Source organism: Esox lucius, chromosome 19, assembly GCF_011004845.1.
Source record: "Esox lucius isolate fEsoLuc1 chromosome 19, fEsoLuc1.pri, whole genome shotgun sequence".
NCBI classification, from domain to species: domain Eukaryota; kingdom Metazoa; phylum Chordata; class Actinopteri; order Esociformes; family Esocidae; genus Esox; species Esox lucius.
The window spans coordinates 4,173,403-4,188,166 of NC_047587.1; the positions used below are offsets into that span (position 1 = coordinate 4,173,403).

General features: G+C 42.7%; 1 protein-coding gene across 3 annotated transcripts in view; it reads left to right on the forward strand.

Annotated features, from left to right (window-relative positions):
• ano5a (anoctamin 5a) overlaps positions 1-14,764 on the forward strand; it is a 46,210-nt gene that overhangs the window by 7,922 nt on the left and 23,524 nt on the right. The window contains exons 3-4 of one of the 3 annotated variants that reach the window (XM_020056797.3): positions 771-980; positions 2,778-2,819. The exons of 1 other annotated variant lie outside the window; for it this stretch is intronic. In XM_020056797.3, the coding sequence (XP_019912356.2) occupies positions 771-980; positions 2,778-2,819 (252 nt within the window). Of the gene's footprint in view, positions 1-770; positions 981-2,777; positions 2,820-13,551; positions 13,812-14,764 lie in introns of those variants that run through there. One more of the 3 variants, XM_010883433.4, reaches the window with a different exon arrangement.

Below are 14,764 nucleotides of genomic sequence, written 5' to 3' on the forward strand. Positions count from 1 at the left end.
TCTTCTGTGGTCGGGTTCCTCTGTGTGCTGATAACCCAGCAGCCTGTCCTCTGTGGACGGGTTTCTCTGTGTGCGGTCCAGATTGAGGATGGTTCTCACTAACCCTCAGATATCTGTCTTACTACACCCCATTCTAACACACTACCCTTTACTAACTAATCCCTAGGCAGACCTGACACTATTCATTCTATACAAGCATTCATACAGTCTTGAAATGGCACCAAATTGGCCAAGTTCTATACTTCAGGGTTGGTTGAGGACTGTGGTTCTATACTTCAGGGTTGGTTGAGGACTGTGGTTCTATACTTCAGGGTTGGTTGAGAACTGTGGTTCTATACTTCAGGGTTGGTTGAGGACTGTGGTTCTATACTTCAGGGTTGGTTGAGAACTGTGGTTCTATACTTCAGGGGTGGTTGAGGACTGTAGTTCTATACTTCAGGGTTGGTTGAGAACTGTGGTTCTATACTTCAGGGGTGGTTGAGGACTGTAGTTCTATACTTCAGGGTTGGTTGAGGACTGTGGTTCTATACTTCAGGGGTGGTTGAGAACTGTGGTTCTATACTTCAGGGGTGGTTGAGGACTGTGGTTCTATACTTCAGGGGTGGTTGAGGACTCTAGTTCTGTACTTCAGGGGTGGTTGAGGACTGTGGTTCTATACTTCAGGGGTGGTTGAGGACTGTGGTTCTATACTTCAGGGGTGGTTCCTTTCTATCCGTCCCCATTGTTTTCTATCTCTTCTTCTATCCCTGTTCTGTTCTTGTCATCATAAGCCTCCTACTCCTTTCATCCCCCATCCTGATGGTCCCTGGTCAGACCGTGTTGAGCCCTGTGTGTCTCTGGTTCCTGAGGTCAAGGGTCGTCATGGTTCCTGTGAGTCTCTTCACTCCAGCCGACCCTCGGTCCGCACTCAGTGCTCAGGGTCAGATCACAGTGACGGTAGCGGTTCAGACCATGGACTGACCGTTAACTGCCTGTCCACTGTGAGTAGACACTGCACGATTGATCGTTGCCTGCCATGAGGCTGTGTACCAGTGTTTTGGCTGATTGTGCCAGTATTTTGGCTGTGTGTACCAGTGTTTTGGCTGATTGTGCCAGTATTTTGGCTGTGTGTACCAGTGTTTTGGCTGATTGTGCCAGTATTTTGGCTGTGTGTACCAGTGTTTTGGCTGATTGTACCAGTGTTTTGGCTGTGTGTACCCATGTTTCAGCTATGTGTACCAGAGTTTCAGCTTTGTGTATAGTACCAGTGTTTCAGCTGTGTGTATCGTACCAGTGTTTCAGCTTTGTGTATAGTACCAGTGTTTCAGCTGTGTGTATAGTACCAGTGTTTCAGCTGTGTGTATAGTACCAGTATTTCAGCTGTTCATATAGTACCAGTGTTTAAGCTGTGTTTGTAGTACCAGTATTTCAGCTGTGTGTATAGTACCAGTATTTCAGCTGTGTGTATAGTACCAGTGTTTCAGCTGTGTGTATAGTACCAGTGTTTCAGCTGTGTGTATAGTACCAGTGTTTAAGCTGTGTTTGTAGTACCAGTATTTCAGCTGTGTGTATAGTACCAGTATTTCAGCTGTGTGTATAGTACCAGTGTTTCAGCTGTGTGTATTTGTACCAGTGTTTCAGCTGTGTGTATAGTACCAATATTTCAGCAGTGTGTATAGTACCAGTATTTCAGCTGTTCATATAGTACCAGTGTTTCAGCTGTGTCTATCAGTGTTTCTGCTGTGTGTACTAGTTTTTCGGGTGTCTATCAGTGTTTATGCTGTGTGTACTTCACCAGTGTTTCAGCATTGTGTACAATTGTTTTGGCTGTTTGTACCAGTGTTTAGGCAGCATGTGCCAGTGTTTCGGCTGTGTAAACAGTACCAGTGTTTCAGCTGTGTACCAGTGTTCCGGCTGTTTGTATAGTACCAATATTTTGGATGATTGTACCAGTGTTTTGGCTGTGTGTACTAGTGTTTTGACTCAGTGTACCAGTTTTTTGGCTGTTTGTACAAGTGTTTCCACTGAGTGTCTTTCTATTAATAAAGTTCCTTTGTTTGTTGAGAGTAGTTTTCCAGTCTTCTTTGTTTTTGAACGTGCACCTGTCAGTTCGCTACAGCCTGTTTGTCTGAGTGTGTTGACTCAATGCATGTTGTCAGTGAGTGTCACTGTGTGTTGAGGTGTTCGTGTTCTACCCACATGTCGTGGCTGCACTAACAGAGCCTTCATGCAAATAACCTGACTGTTTGGGATAGTGAAATCTGTCTTTCTCTTTACATGTGTCTCTTTCATGTATTGACCTGAACTATTTTAGCCTAGGCTGAAAGTGTTTGTCTTACAATAACTGTTCCTGTTTTCCCCTCAGGGCCTGTATTGATGCTCTTTAACTGTGTTATGTTTCCGGGCTTGGGAGTTCGGTGTTGTATGGTGTTTCCATAGTGTGCTTAAGAAGGCTGTCCCTGAGGCGCTTGGTTACTACCTCCTGCTGTTTCTGTTTCTGTGTGAACATTTTGCCATGGTTTGTCCCGATGAACACCATACTGATGTGTTTGTTGTTGGTTGTTGAGCAATTGGACAAGTTGTCGTCGTCAATGAGAATCGGTTCTTAGTGTCCTTCACTGTTTGAGTGAAGGTGGAACAAAACATTGTATACAGCATGTTGTCGCTCCCTCTTTCTCTCCACCCCTTCTCCTCTCCCCCTCTCCCTACCTCCCCCTCTCTATTCTCTTCGTTCTTCTCTGTCTTCTGTGCTCTTCCTGTCCATCTCTTGCCTTCTCTCCCCATCACACTGTCCACAGATGGGGAGAAAGCGGGCTCTGTTCCTGAAGTATCGCTCCAGGGTAAGGCACAGTAAACCCAGGTCTGGGGGGGGGGGCGGGGGGGGGGGTATTCCATCAAGGCAGATAAAGAAAAATCCAGGCTTATTTTGACAAGTCTGGCTAATTTAAGTGAGAGTTCTGTTCCATTACTGTGGCTTGCAGGAGTCCCTGCTCAGTAACCAAGGTAACGTATACCTCTGAACTAGCCTGCTCCCTCGCAGGCTAACTGTCAAGCTTAATTTAGCTGTGTTTCAAAGAATGTCCAACAGGCGTGAACAGAATCTCAAAAGACCATGTATTTTCATCGCTCGCATTACTTTTGTCATGTTCGGAAACACAAGTTACGTGGCCAAGCGTGAACTGACCTGTTTCATTTAGTTCCAAAGAACATATCAGTACAAAAAATAAGTTAAGAAAAGCATGTCTTACTTTCACTATCTTCAAAAGACAATAGTTAATTGACATAGGCCCCTCTATATGTTTTCTTATTGTATTTTTTATTATTATGATGTTTTCATTTGTTTTGGTGTTTTCATTTGAGTATTTGTTTTTATGTTATTGTACTTTCATATTTTTCTTTGTAAAGCACATTGAATTGCTTCGAGGTATGAATTGTGCTATATAAATAAACTTGCTTGCTTGCTGAATCTCAAATCACATACTACATATTACAAGTACGTACTTCGCGGATGATGGTAAAGTACGTACTGTTTAGTATATAGTAAGCTAGTATGCCAATATTGGGACCTACCTTGTCATAATATTGTGTCTCAACATTACATTTTGTGACGCATTAACATCACGCCAAGTTTGAGTATTTTGCTAGACACCATTAAGCATTGTGTTGAACTGACTAACATTTCTTAAGAAGTTTACTTCCACAACAAATAATATCTATGAATTGTATAGCTTTTGCCACTAGCCATTTTAAAAGCTTGTACGCCAGTAATACCTGAATCTTACTGCTTGGAATAGTCATGGGAATTGAGCAATTGCTAACGAGACTGAAGACAAACTTAAAACTGCCAATGCTGATTCATTTCAGGGCACAGCAATGTTCTACATTGATGCAGAAACTCTCAACATAGGTGACGATATCTGACTTTTTTGTCAAGTGAAAAGACGGGAGAATTGTGAAAAACCCTCCTCTTTCACTGTGCCTGTAGATGAGGTCTATGTTACATGGATGCATACTTCGAAAATCCACCAGAAATAGTAGATCAGCGTAGCCAAGCCTTGACCACTGTTCAGTCTGTCTTCAGAGCTCTGCGTGGGGCATTCTTGTAAAGTGTTGGTGATGCAGAAGTTCTTGCGAAGGGAACTCCATGCCAGGAAACAAGGGCATGACTTGCTCTAAAGCAGTACCTGAATATGTTCATCACTTTCCCTGGTCATCTTGAAACACAAAGAATCAATGATTCTTTCAATTTTATTCAATTGCGGGTATTGCAGGTACCGTTAAAATAAATGTAAAGTAGCCTACAGGTTGAAAAAGAGGATTATTAACGTAATCCTCTTTTTCAGGCTTCCCCAATGTTATAGGCACAATAGATTGTACCCATGTGCATGCCAGTCCCCATCTGGACCTGTGGAGGCAGATTATGTCAATCGGAAGTTTTTCCATAGCCTAAACGTACAGGCATCTACTGGGGACATCTGTCCACTACCTGTCAGACAGAATAGTAGCAATTGGATTTGGATGAAATGTGCGTATCTGTGAAAATAGATCAAATACGTTTTGATGTCAACACATCTTTGGATTTAAATCCTGTTACCCTGGCAGTTGTTCACAGAAATTTCAATTTCAATGTCTGCCTCAGTGTAGGCTCTGCCTTCATCATTGGTCGCCATCTATGCTGTCAGATGATCTGCGATGGAAGTTGCCTGATATCTAAAATCGAAACTGTTGCCACATTCTTTTGTAGCTATTCATTTGACCCCTGTTGAGATATAATCTCTGAGAATGAATATAGGCCAAGGGTTACTAGGTCAGAGAGACTTCAGTCCTCCCCAAATGATGCTTATTAACAGTAAATGCATTGTAGTTATATCAGTTCACATAATTTTGATTGATCATAAATCGGATATCATCTAGCCTGATAATATAGCCAGTCTTACTTCTAGTAATCTGAATGTTAGGCTAGTATGACTTATGCATTTTATCTGACAGCAATTCAGCAATCTCCCTCGCCTTGTCAGTCGCGGCAGTATTGCCTTTTTTGGTGATGACTCCTTTAAACTCTTCATCAAGTCCCTTCAGAACCGCTGTTGAGAAAAACACCGCTCCAGTTTTCGCTTCTTTTTTGCGCCAGAGTGTCTTCATTTCGATGATCGCTTGTTCTGGGCTGCATATGTACTCTGTGCGCGTGCACAAGACACGGCTAGATTCTGTTAATGGAACTTAAGAACGAGTCTGAAGTGGAAGTTGGCGTTCATTCAAACCAGGCTTTTTCAATTAAGCAAATATTTCATTAGTGGCGTTGATGGAGTACACCCCTGGTGTGTCTGTATGTGATGTATAGTCACCAGATTTGGTATGATGATATGCCGCACGGCAGGGCTTCCCAAACCTGGTCCCGAGGCTCCAAAAGAGGGCACAATTCTGATCGAATTGACCAGTGCAGCAACTGGCTAAAGTCAACACCCCTGGTCTTCCAGGATGGTTGAATCTAGATTCTGCTGAGTCTGTGGTTGTAGGGGACCAGGGGTTTCCTTCCCGTGCTGTTGGGAGTTGGGCTGAAGTGTGTGTCTTTTTGTTTCCACTGGGGACTGTTCCTACGCATGATGTGGACGGCTAAGATGTGTTTTAAGCAGCACTGCGTCCTCCAAAATGTAGCCCTGCATTTGATTTGTTTCACACATTTTGTTTACAGGCATGTTTTTCTCCACAGTACGAAGCCATGCAAGATCCGCACACTTGTGTCGTGCAGTGTGTGCGTCTTGCAGTGTGTTTGTCTTGCAGTGTGTGTGTGTGCCATGCAGTGTGGGTGTCATGCAGTGATCCTCGTTAAGGACAGGAACGGCCCATCTCACCTGTTTTGTTCTCACCTGTGATTACACAGTTCTGCCTCCCCGGCGAGAGGGCCAGCTGCTGTACAGGATGGTGACATAACCTAATAACAAATAAGATAACACACACACATGCAGGAGCCTGTGCACACACACACGAACATACACAAACACACACACTGGGACCCATTCAAGTCACTTCATCTGGAACATCACATCATTAATGTGCCTTGCATATACCGTAGTGATAACCACTCGGTAGTCATTTTAACCACACGGTAGCCATTCTAACCACACGGTGGTCATTTTAACCACACGGTAGTCATTTTAACCACACGGTGGTCATTTTAACCACACGGTGGTCATTTTAACCACACGGTGGTCATTTTAACCACACGGTAGTCATTTTAACCACACGGTAGTCATTTTAACCACACAGTAGTCACTTTAACCACACGGTGGTCATTTTAACCACACGGTAGTCATTTTAACCACACGGTGGTCATTTTAACCACACGGTGGTCATTTTAACCACACGGTAGTCATTTTAACCACACGGTAGTCATTTTAACTACACGGTGGTCATTTTAACCACACGGTGGTCATTTTAACTACACAGTAGTCATCTTAACCACACGGTAGTCATTTTAACCACACAGTAGTTGTCTTTTAGTTAGTAGTGTTATTAACCATTTTGTAGTGGTATTAATCAGTTAGTAGTGATGTTAACCAGTCAGTAATAGTATTAACTAGTTAGTAGTGTTATTAACCAGTTAGTAGTGGTGTGAACCAGATGGTAGTGTTATTAACCAATTAGTGGTGGTATCAACCTGTTAGTAGTGTTATTAACCAGTTAGTAATGGTGTTAACCAGTTAGTAATGGTATTAACCAGTTATTTATAGGAATATCTTGACCAAAATCGCTTAATTATATTTTGCAGCTCAGACGGATATTCTATGCAAGACTATTCCGCGTCCTTGTCATCTTTACACAAAATTATTTTAATTCCTAAATGTATGATGTCCTTCAGGTTAGATACTAACTGCATTTCGTGGTACTGTACATGTACTTGTTCGGTGACAATAAAGTTGAACCTAATCTAATCTTGTGTAATGTCGTTATGCAGTCTTAAAAACCTAATATGGACATTTATTTTGGACATGAAATCAGGAATCGCAACTCTGGTAAAGCACTGGGCTAGCGGTCCAACTTATTGTTGCTAGCTGTGCAGTTTCGAAGAGCTACAGTTAGGTAATAATGACACTGATACAAGTTTTGTTATTTTGGCTGTTTACCAAAATGTATTCTAATTACATTTAAATAATGAATATGAGCTTAAAGTGCAGTCTGTCTGCTTTTATTTGAGGGTATTCACATCCAAATTGGAGGAAGGGTTTGTGAATTACAGCTCTTTAATATGCAGCCCTTAATATGCAGCCTTAGGATCCTTTCCATGTTAAAGAAAAACCCGTTCACAACATCCATCCAAGTGAAGAACACTCTCCAGGAGGTAGGCATATCATTATCCAAGTCTACCATAAAGAGAAGACTTCATGAGAGCAAATACAGAGGGTTCACCACAAGTTGCTAACCATTCATAAGCCTCAAGAATAAAAAGGCCAGATTAGACTTTGCCTAAAACATATAAAAAAGACAGCCCAGTTCTGGAACAGCATTCTTTGGACAGATGAAACTAAGATCAACCTGTAATAGAATGACGGGAAGAAAAAAGTATGGAGAAGGCTTGGAACGGCTCATGATCCGAAGCATACCACATCATCTGTAAAACACGTTGGAGACAGTGTGATGGCATGGGCATGCATGGCTTCCAGTGGCACTGGGTTACTAGTGTTTATTGATGATGTGACAGAAGACAGAAGCAGCCAGATGAATTCTGAAGTGTATAGGGATACATTGTCTGCTCAGATTCAGCCAAATTCAGCGAAGTTGATTGGATGGTGCTTCACTTTACAGATGGACAATGACCCAAATCATACTGCGAAAGCAATCCAGAGGTTTTTTAAGGCCAAGAATTGGAATATTCTGCAGTGACCAAGTCAATCACCTGATCTCAACCCGATTGAGCATGCATTTCACATGCTAAAGACTAAAATTAAGGCAGAAAGACCCACAGACAAACAACAACTGAAGACAGCTGCAGTAAAGGCCTGGCAAATTATCACAAACGAGGAAACCCCAGATCTATTCATCTATAATTCCGATTGTGCATTATGACAATATAGACGTGTAGGCCGCTAGCGTGTACATCAACATGTTTCACGTCTGCATCCAAAACCCTGTACTTTCTGCCGGGGGGCTGGGGGGGGGGCTTAGCCCCGAATGTATTGTGATCCCAGTGACGCGTCTGCATGACTGTAATGCATGAGCATTTACAGAGAAAACACTTTTTGGCCGTGATGACAGACCTTTAGTAATGCTTAATATAGTTAATATAATACAAACTCGTCGTTCATTATAATCTATATTCATGGAATTACGTTTTTAATTGAGAAATAGTTCATCTTGAATGCATGGCCGAGTTCACATTAAAACATGTTTTTCCCACAAACCGGTGATCTTCCTGAGCATGTTGAGTTAGTGTGTTGTTGAGCGTCTCCGGGCTAGCTAAGCATTCACGATGTTACTGATGAATTAGCCCATTAGTGGCATTTAGACATTTCAATGCATTACAGTTTGCATTAACTTTTACAATATCAGTCAAAAGTCTCTCAACCAGCTTCATGGACTGCTTTTCCAGTCTTGAAAATGACATTATGACAAACCTTTATTTCTTGCACATGTTCTTATTTGTTTTATAACTACTGCATACAATTTTTTTTTTATGGAGGCATTGCAAAAGGATAAGAAAAACACTGGAAACTTAAATAAAACCCTTGCATTGAATACTGGAATTCATTTATTTTTTTCTATCCGATTAATTGATTAATCAAAGTAGCAATCAACAGATTAATCACTGATAAAAATAGTTTTTAGTTGCAGCCCTAGTCCTTTCCTTAATTATCTTCCAGTAAAATATTATCATTAAATATTCAAATTATATGTATTTTTTCTAGCCTGGTACATGTCTAGTATGGTCTTTCATTACGTACGTAGTGCTCAGAATGCTTCTACATGACCGAGATGTTTGAATCGTCTTCATAGGGAGTTAACCTTACCTGTAATTATCTCTCAGTATAACTGCCTTGAAGAAACAATGGAACGCTCTTTTGCCGTAACTCCAATTTATCCCCTGTTCAGCCCATAGCTGTTCCCGAATTAGCTCCTAAAACCATCTATCTGATTCACCCCCCCCCCCCCCCCCCCCCAGAATAGCCCAGACTCACAATCCACGGCACCCGTGTCATCAGTCCCAGAGAGGCTGCTGGGAGGCCGTTGTCTTTGAGAACGAGACGCTGTTATTCATGGCAGTGGCTCTCTGTCATTTCCTGTAATTACAGATTGCAAACATGGGGTCTCCGGGTGTGTTCAGGACGCAGTGGCCCCGCCTTCCCCGGTCAGGAGACGTGAACTCCACACATTCACCAATCAGGTCTCACCACAGGGCGTGTGGACCTACGGCTTATATGGGAAATGAGTGGGATAGATATAGAACATGGTGAAGCCTGCGTTCACTTTGTGGTGGTGGGACGCAAAGGCTGCGTGGGCGTGGAGCAGGCTGGGTTGGATAAAAAATAAAAAATACATGTTCAAGAAATCCTCAAACTATCATGTATACAAGCGAAGTGCCGTTTGTCATGTTTCTGCAGAACGAACAAATCGAACCTCGGGTGTTCGTTATAGTACGTGGGTTTATCTATCTTAATTTCCTTATGAATATTCTGCTGGGCTTGATTGGGGTAACCTAATACATTTCTCACTCTGTGGTGGTATACATGCCCAGTCACTGCAGGGTCATCAGATAGCCGGTGCGTCTGGTTCACCGCTCTGTGACCCTGGAAATCTCCCTCTTCACCACGCTATATTTAGATTTTTCTTATGATGAAAACATAATTATACTCTTCCAGTCATTAAGGTTGCTTACCCCTGGGCTTTCTGGACTAGCTTTGTCAAGAACAAGGTGTCAGCTGAACGTTGTGCAACAGAGTTGAGTTTCTTGATTCAAGTTGTTTATCAGTTAGTCGACTATCGAGGTCTGACTCTCTTAAGTTGTTCATCCAAGAAGAGCAAAGGGCATTTTGTTTGGCTTTATTATTTGATCCTTCTGGATATTTCATGTCAGTAGAGAGGACTGAAGAAACGAAAAGTTCCAGTCTTTTAGTTTGAGTCATTTTTCATGCATCAACACTGTCATTGTTCATTAATATATTCTCTCTTTGTTACAACATTAGTTCCCGGTGTGGTGAAGTCACTTCTGGCCTTTCCTCTTATGCTAAAGATTCATTCCTAATTTCACTTAAAAGTGTGTGAATGGTCTACATTTATGCATGGATTGCATACATTTGGTTTATTTTTTATTTTTTTGTTTTTTGCCATGGGGAATTTCGGCAGTTAAATTACATGATTTATCTTCCAGCTTTCTTGGCCTTGCTTGGAGTTTACATACTGTGATTGGTTAGAATATAGCACACCTTCTTTGTGATATTACCAATCACCCCTCTCTTGTCTCCTATTGTTTTTGAAGTGAAAGATCAGAAGTATGCGAGAACACCATGTTTGACGGTGTGAGAAAAATGGTTGAATGAGTCATGCAACCGAGGTGCACTGGAGCCTTTAGACAGAGCTGTTCATCCTGTTTGCATTTGCAGTGGAATGGTTTAGCTCAAACTCTTACGTAATATATTGATCACGTACATTCATGCATTATTTGTATTTTACAGTGGGAAGGACAGGGGATGCGTGTTGATAGTTTATGTAGCGAATTTTTATATCATATGGTATTTGGGGAGGATTATTACAGCAGTGGGTGTGTCATGAGGAGGAGTCTAACTATAATGCTAGTGGGTGTGTCATGAGGAGGAGTCTATCTATTACAGTAGTGGGTGTGTCATGAGGAGGAGTCTAACTATTACAGTACTGGGTGTGTCATGAGGAGGAGTCTAACTATAATGCTAGTGGGTGTGTCATGAGGAGGAGTTTAACTATTACAGTAGTGGGTGTGTCATTGGGGAAGAGTCTAACTATTACAGTATTTGTGTGCATCATTAAGGAGGAATCTAACTGTAATGGTAGTGGGTGGGTCATGAGGAGGAGTCTAATTATTACAGTAGTGGGTGTGTCATGAGGAGGAGTCTAACTATAATGGTAGTGGGTGTGTCATGGGGAGGAGTCTAACTATTACAGTTGTGGGTGGGTCATGAGGAGGAGTCTTAACTATAATGGTAGTGTGTGTCATGAGGAGGAGTCTAACTATAACAGTAGTGGGTGTGTCATGAGGAAGAGTCAAACTATAACAGTAGTGGGTGTGTCATGAGGAGGAGTCTAACTATAATGCTAATGGGTGTGTCATGAGGAGGAGTCTAACTATTACAGTAGTGGGTGTGTCATGAGGAGGAGTCTATTATAGTAGTGGATGTGTCATGAGGAGGAGTTTAACTATAATGCTAGTGGGTGTGTCATGAGGAGGAGTCTAACTTTTACAGTAGTGGGTGTGTCATGAGGAGGATTCTAACTATAATGCTAGTGGGTGTGTCATGAGGAGGAGTCTATTACAGTAGTGGGTGTGTCATGAGGAGGAGTCTATTACAGCAGTGGGTGTGTCATGAGGAGAAGTCTAACTATTACAGTAGTGGGTGTGTCATGAGGAGGAGTCTAACTGTAATAGTATTTGTGTGTATCATTAAGGAGGAGTCTAACTATTGCAGTATTTGTGTGCATCATTAAGGAGGAATCTAACTTTAACGGTAGTGGGTGTGTCATGAGGTGGAGTCTAATTATTAGAGTAGTGGGTGTGTCATGAGGAGGAGTCTAACTATAATGGTAGTGGGTGTGTCATGAGGAGGAGTCTAACTATTACAGTAGTGGGTGTGTCATGAGGAGGAGTCTAACTATAATGGTAGTGGGTGTGTCATGAGGAGGAGTCTAACTATTACAGTTGTGGGTGTGTCATGAGGAGGAGTCTAACTATAATGCTAGTGGGTGTGTAATGAGGAGGAGTCTAACTATTACAGTAGTGGGTGTGTCATGAGGAGCAACCTATTACAGTAGTGGGTGTGTCATGAGGAGGAGTCTAACTATTACAGTAGTGGGTGTGTCATGAGGAGGAGTCTAACTATTACAGTAGTGGGTGTGTCATTGAGGAGGAGTTTAACTATTACAGTAGTGGGTGTGTCATTGGGGAGGAGTCTAACTATTACAGTAGTGGGTGTGTCATTAGGAGGAGTCTAACTATTACAGTAGTGGGTGTGTCATTGGGGAGGAGTCTAAGTATTTGTGTGTATCATTAAGGAGGAGTCTAACTATTGCAGTATTTGTGTGTATCATTAAGGAGGAGTCTAACTATAATAGTATTTGTGTGTATCATTAAGGAGGAGTCTAACTGTAATAGTATTTGTGTTTATCATTAAGGAGGAGTCTAACTATAATAGTATTTGTGTGTATTATTAAGGAGGAGTCTAACTGTAATAGTATTTGTGTTTATCATTAAGGAGGAGTCTAACTATAATAGTATTTGTGTGTATCATTAAGGAGGAGTCTAACTGTAATAGTATTTGTGTTTATCATTAAGGAGGAGTCTAACTATAATAGTATTTGTGTGTATCATTAAGGAGGTGTCTAACTATAATAGTATTTGTGTGTGTCATTAAGGAGGAGCCTAACTATAATAGTATTTGTGTGTATCATTAAGGAGGAGTCTAACTGTAATAGTATTTGTGTGTATCATTAAGGAGGAGTCTAACTGTAATAGTATTTGTGTGTATCATTAAGGAGGAGTCTAACTATTACAGTAGTGGGTGTGTCATTGAGGAGGAGTTTAACTATAACAGTAGTGGGTGTGTCATTGGGGAGGAGTCTAATTATTGCAGTATTTGTGTGTATCATTAAGGAGGAGTCTAACTGTAATAGTATTTGTGTGTATCATTAAGGAGGAGTCTAACTATTACAGTAGTGGGTGTGTCATTGAGGAGGAGTTTAACTATAACAGTAGTGGGTGTGTCATTGGGGAGGAGTCTAATTATTGCAGTATTTGTGTGTATCATTAAGGAGGAGTCTAACTATAATAGTATTTGTGTGTATCATTAAGGAGGAGTCTAACTGTAATAGTATTTGTGTGTATCATTAAGGAGGAGTCTAACTATTACAGTAGTGGGTGTGTCATTGAGGAGTAGTTTAACTATAACAGTAGTGGGTGTGTCATTGGGGAGGAGTCTAATTATTGCAGTATTTGTGTGTATCATTAAGGAGGAGTCTAACTGTAATAGTATTTGTGTTTATCATTAAGGAGGAGTCTAACTGTAATAGTATTTGTGTGTATCATTAAGGAGGAGTCTAACTGTAATAGTATTTGTGTGTATCATTAAGGAGGAGTCTAACTGTAATAGTATTTGTGTGTATCATTAAGGAGGAGTCTAACTGTAACAGTATGTGTGTGTATCATTAAGGAGGAGTCTAACTGTAACAGTAGTGGGTTTCTGGCAGACAGAGGGCATGATGGCAGACATGATGTCATCGCGCCGTTTCATCTCTTACTCTGCCGACCTCCTCTCTCCCTCCTCTCTCCCTCCTGTTCTCTCTGCTCTCTCTCTCTCTCTCTCCATTCCCTCTGCTTCTCTTCCTCCTCTCTGTCCTGGATGTCTATGCGTGTGCGGGCTTGCTCTGAGCTGTGGCTGGGTTTGATCAAACTCCTCTGAACCACGCTGTACGAGCGTGTGGGAACGTGTGCGTGAGGTGGAGAGGAGGGGGAGGGAGTCAGGGAGGCGGTCTGTAAACCCAGGAGAGAGGCCACTACAGCGTCAGGGCCAGGCTGCCTCTCGGCTAACGCAGAGCTAGCCGGAGTCCCAGCTGATGCTCGGGCGGAGACAGTAGTGAGAGCCATGGCAAGGCAGGTAACGTGCCGTTCTTTTCCTCCACCCCCCCCCCCCCCCCCCCAAGGTGACTGTAGCTACAGGCACAGCAGATCCATATGCCGTTTGATGTGTGGTGCTGGGGGGGAGTGGGGCTGTCAGGCTTATTGGGTTTGCTGTGCTGGGATGATGCTAAAAGTGGCTAGCCTGCTGTCTAGATGAGTGTCCACCAAGGTGAGACGGGGGCGGGCTGTGTTTACAGTGTGTACCCCCCCCCCCCGGGAGGACTGGAGCCTGTATGTTTGCATGTCCAGTCAGTCTATGAGGACGGTCCAATCCGGTTGGCTGATAGAGGAGACTCAGCAATGTGGAGTGGACTGCTGGACCCAGGGGTTTTACTGGGCTCAGTCTGCCGGGTCCATCCGTCCAGTTCATCGGGTTTTAAGGGCATACATCTGTGGTTGTTTGCGACATCCCATTCGGAGGACGCCTGTGATCAGTAGGAGACTAGCAGGAAAACTTGAGTCTTCCAACCCGATTTTCTGGAAAGCCTGAGAACTGATCGGAACCGGGGCCCAGTCCAGTGTGTGGGTGCTAAATGGGATCCGGCGGTGAGAAGCGTTCTAGTCTGGGCGTCTTGCTAATCTAGCGCCATGTGTTCCAGCATGGGAGGGTTCCAGAAAATGCTCCGTTGGTTATTTATAAGCATCCCAGCAGCTGCAGCCGGAGTGACTGGGAGCAGGTCTCCTTTCCCTCAACATGGCATTTCTCCTTGTCCTCTGCCTGGGCCAGATCAGGGGAAAGTCCAGTGCTGTTCCTCTACGGAGTTTACGTTGGCCCCTGTCCATTACTGTGGGGGAAGGGTCCTGTTTCGCGGACAGTCAACATACCTGGGATTGCCTTAGTCATTCTCATAATCGCAGAAGGAATTTGTAAACATGGCTCGCTGGCTGGGATCAAGCAGAGTTCCAAATATGAAGTGTCATATAGTGTCA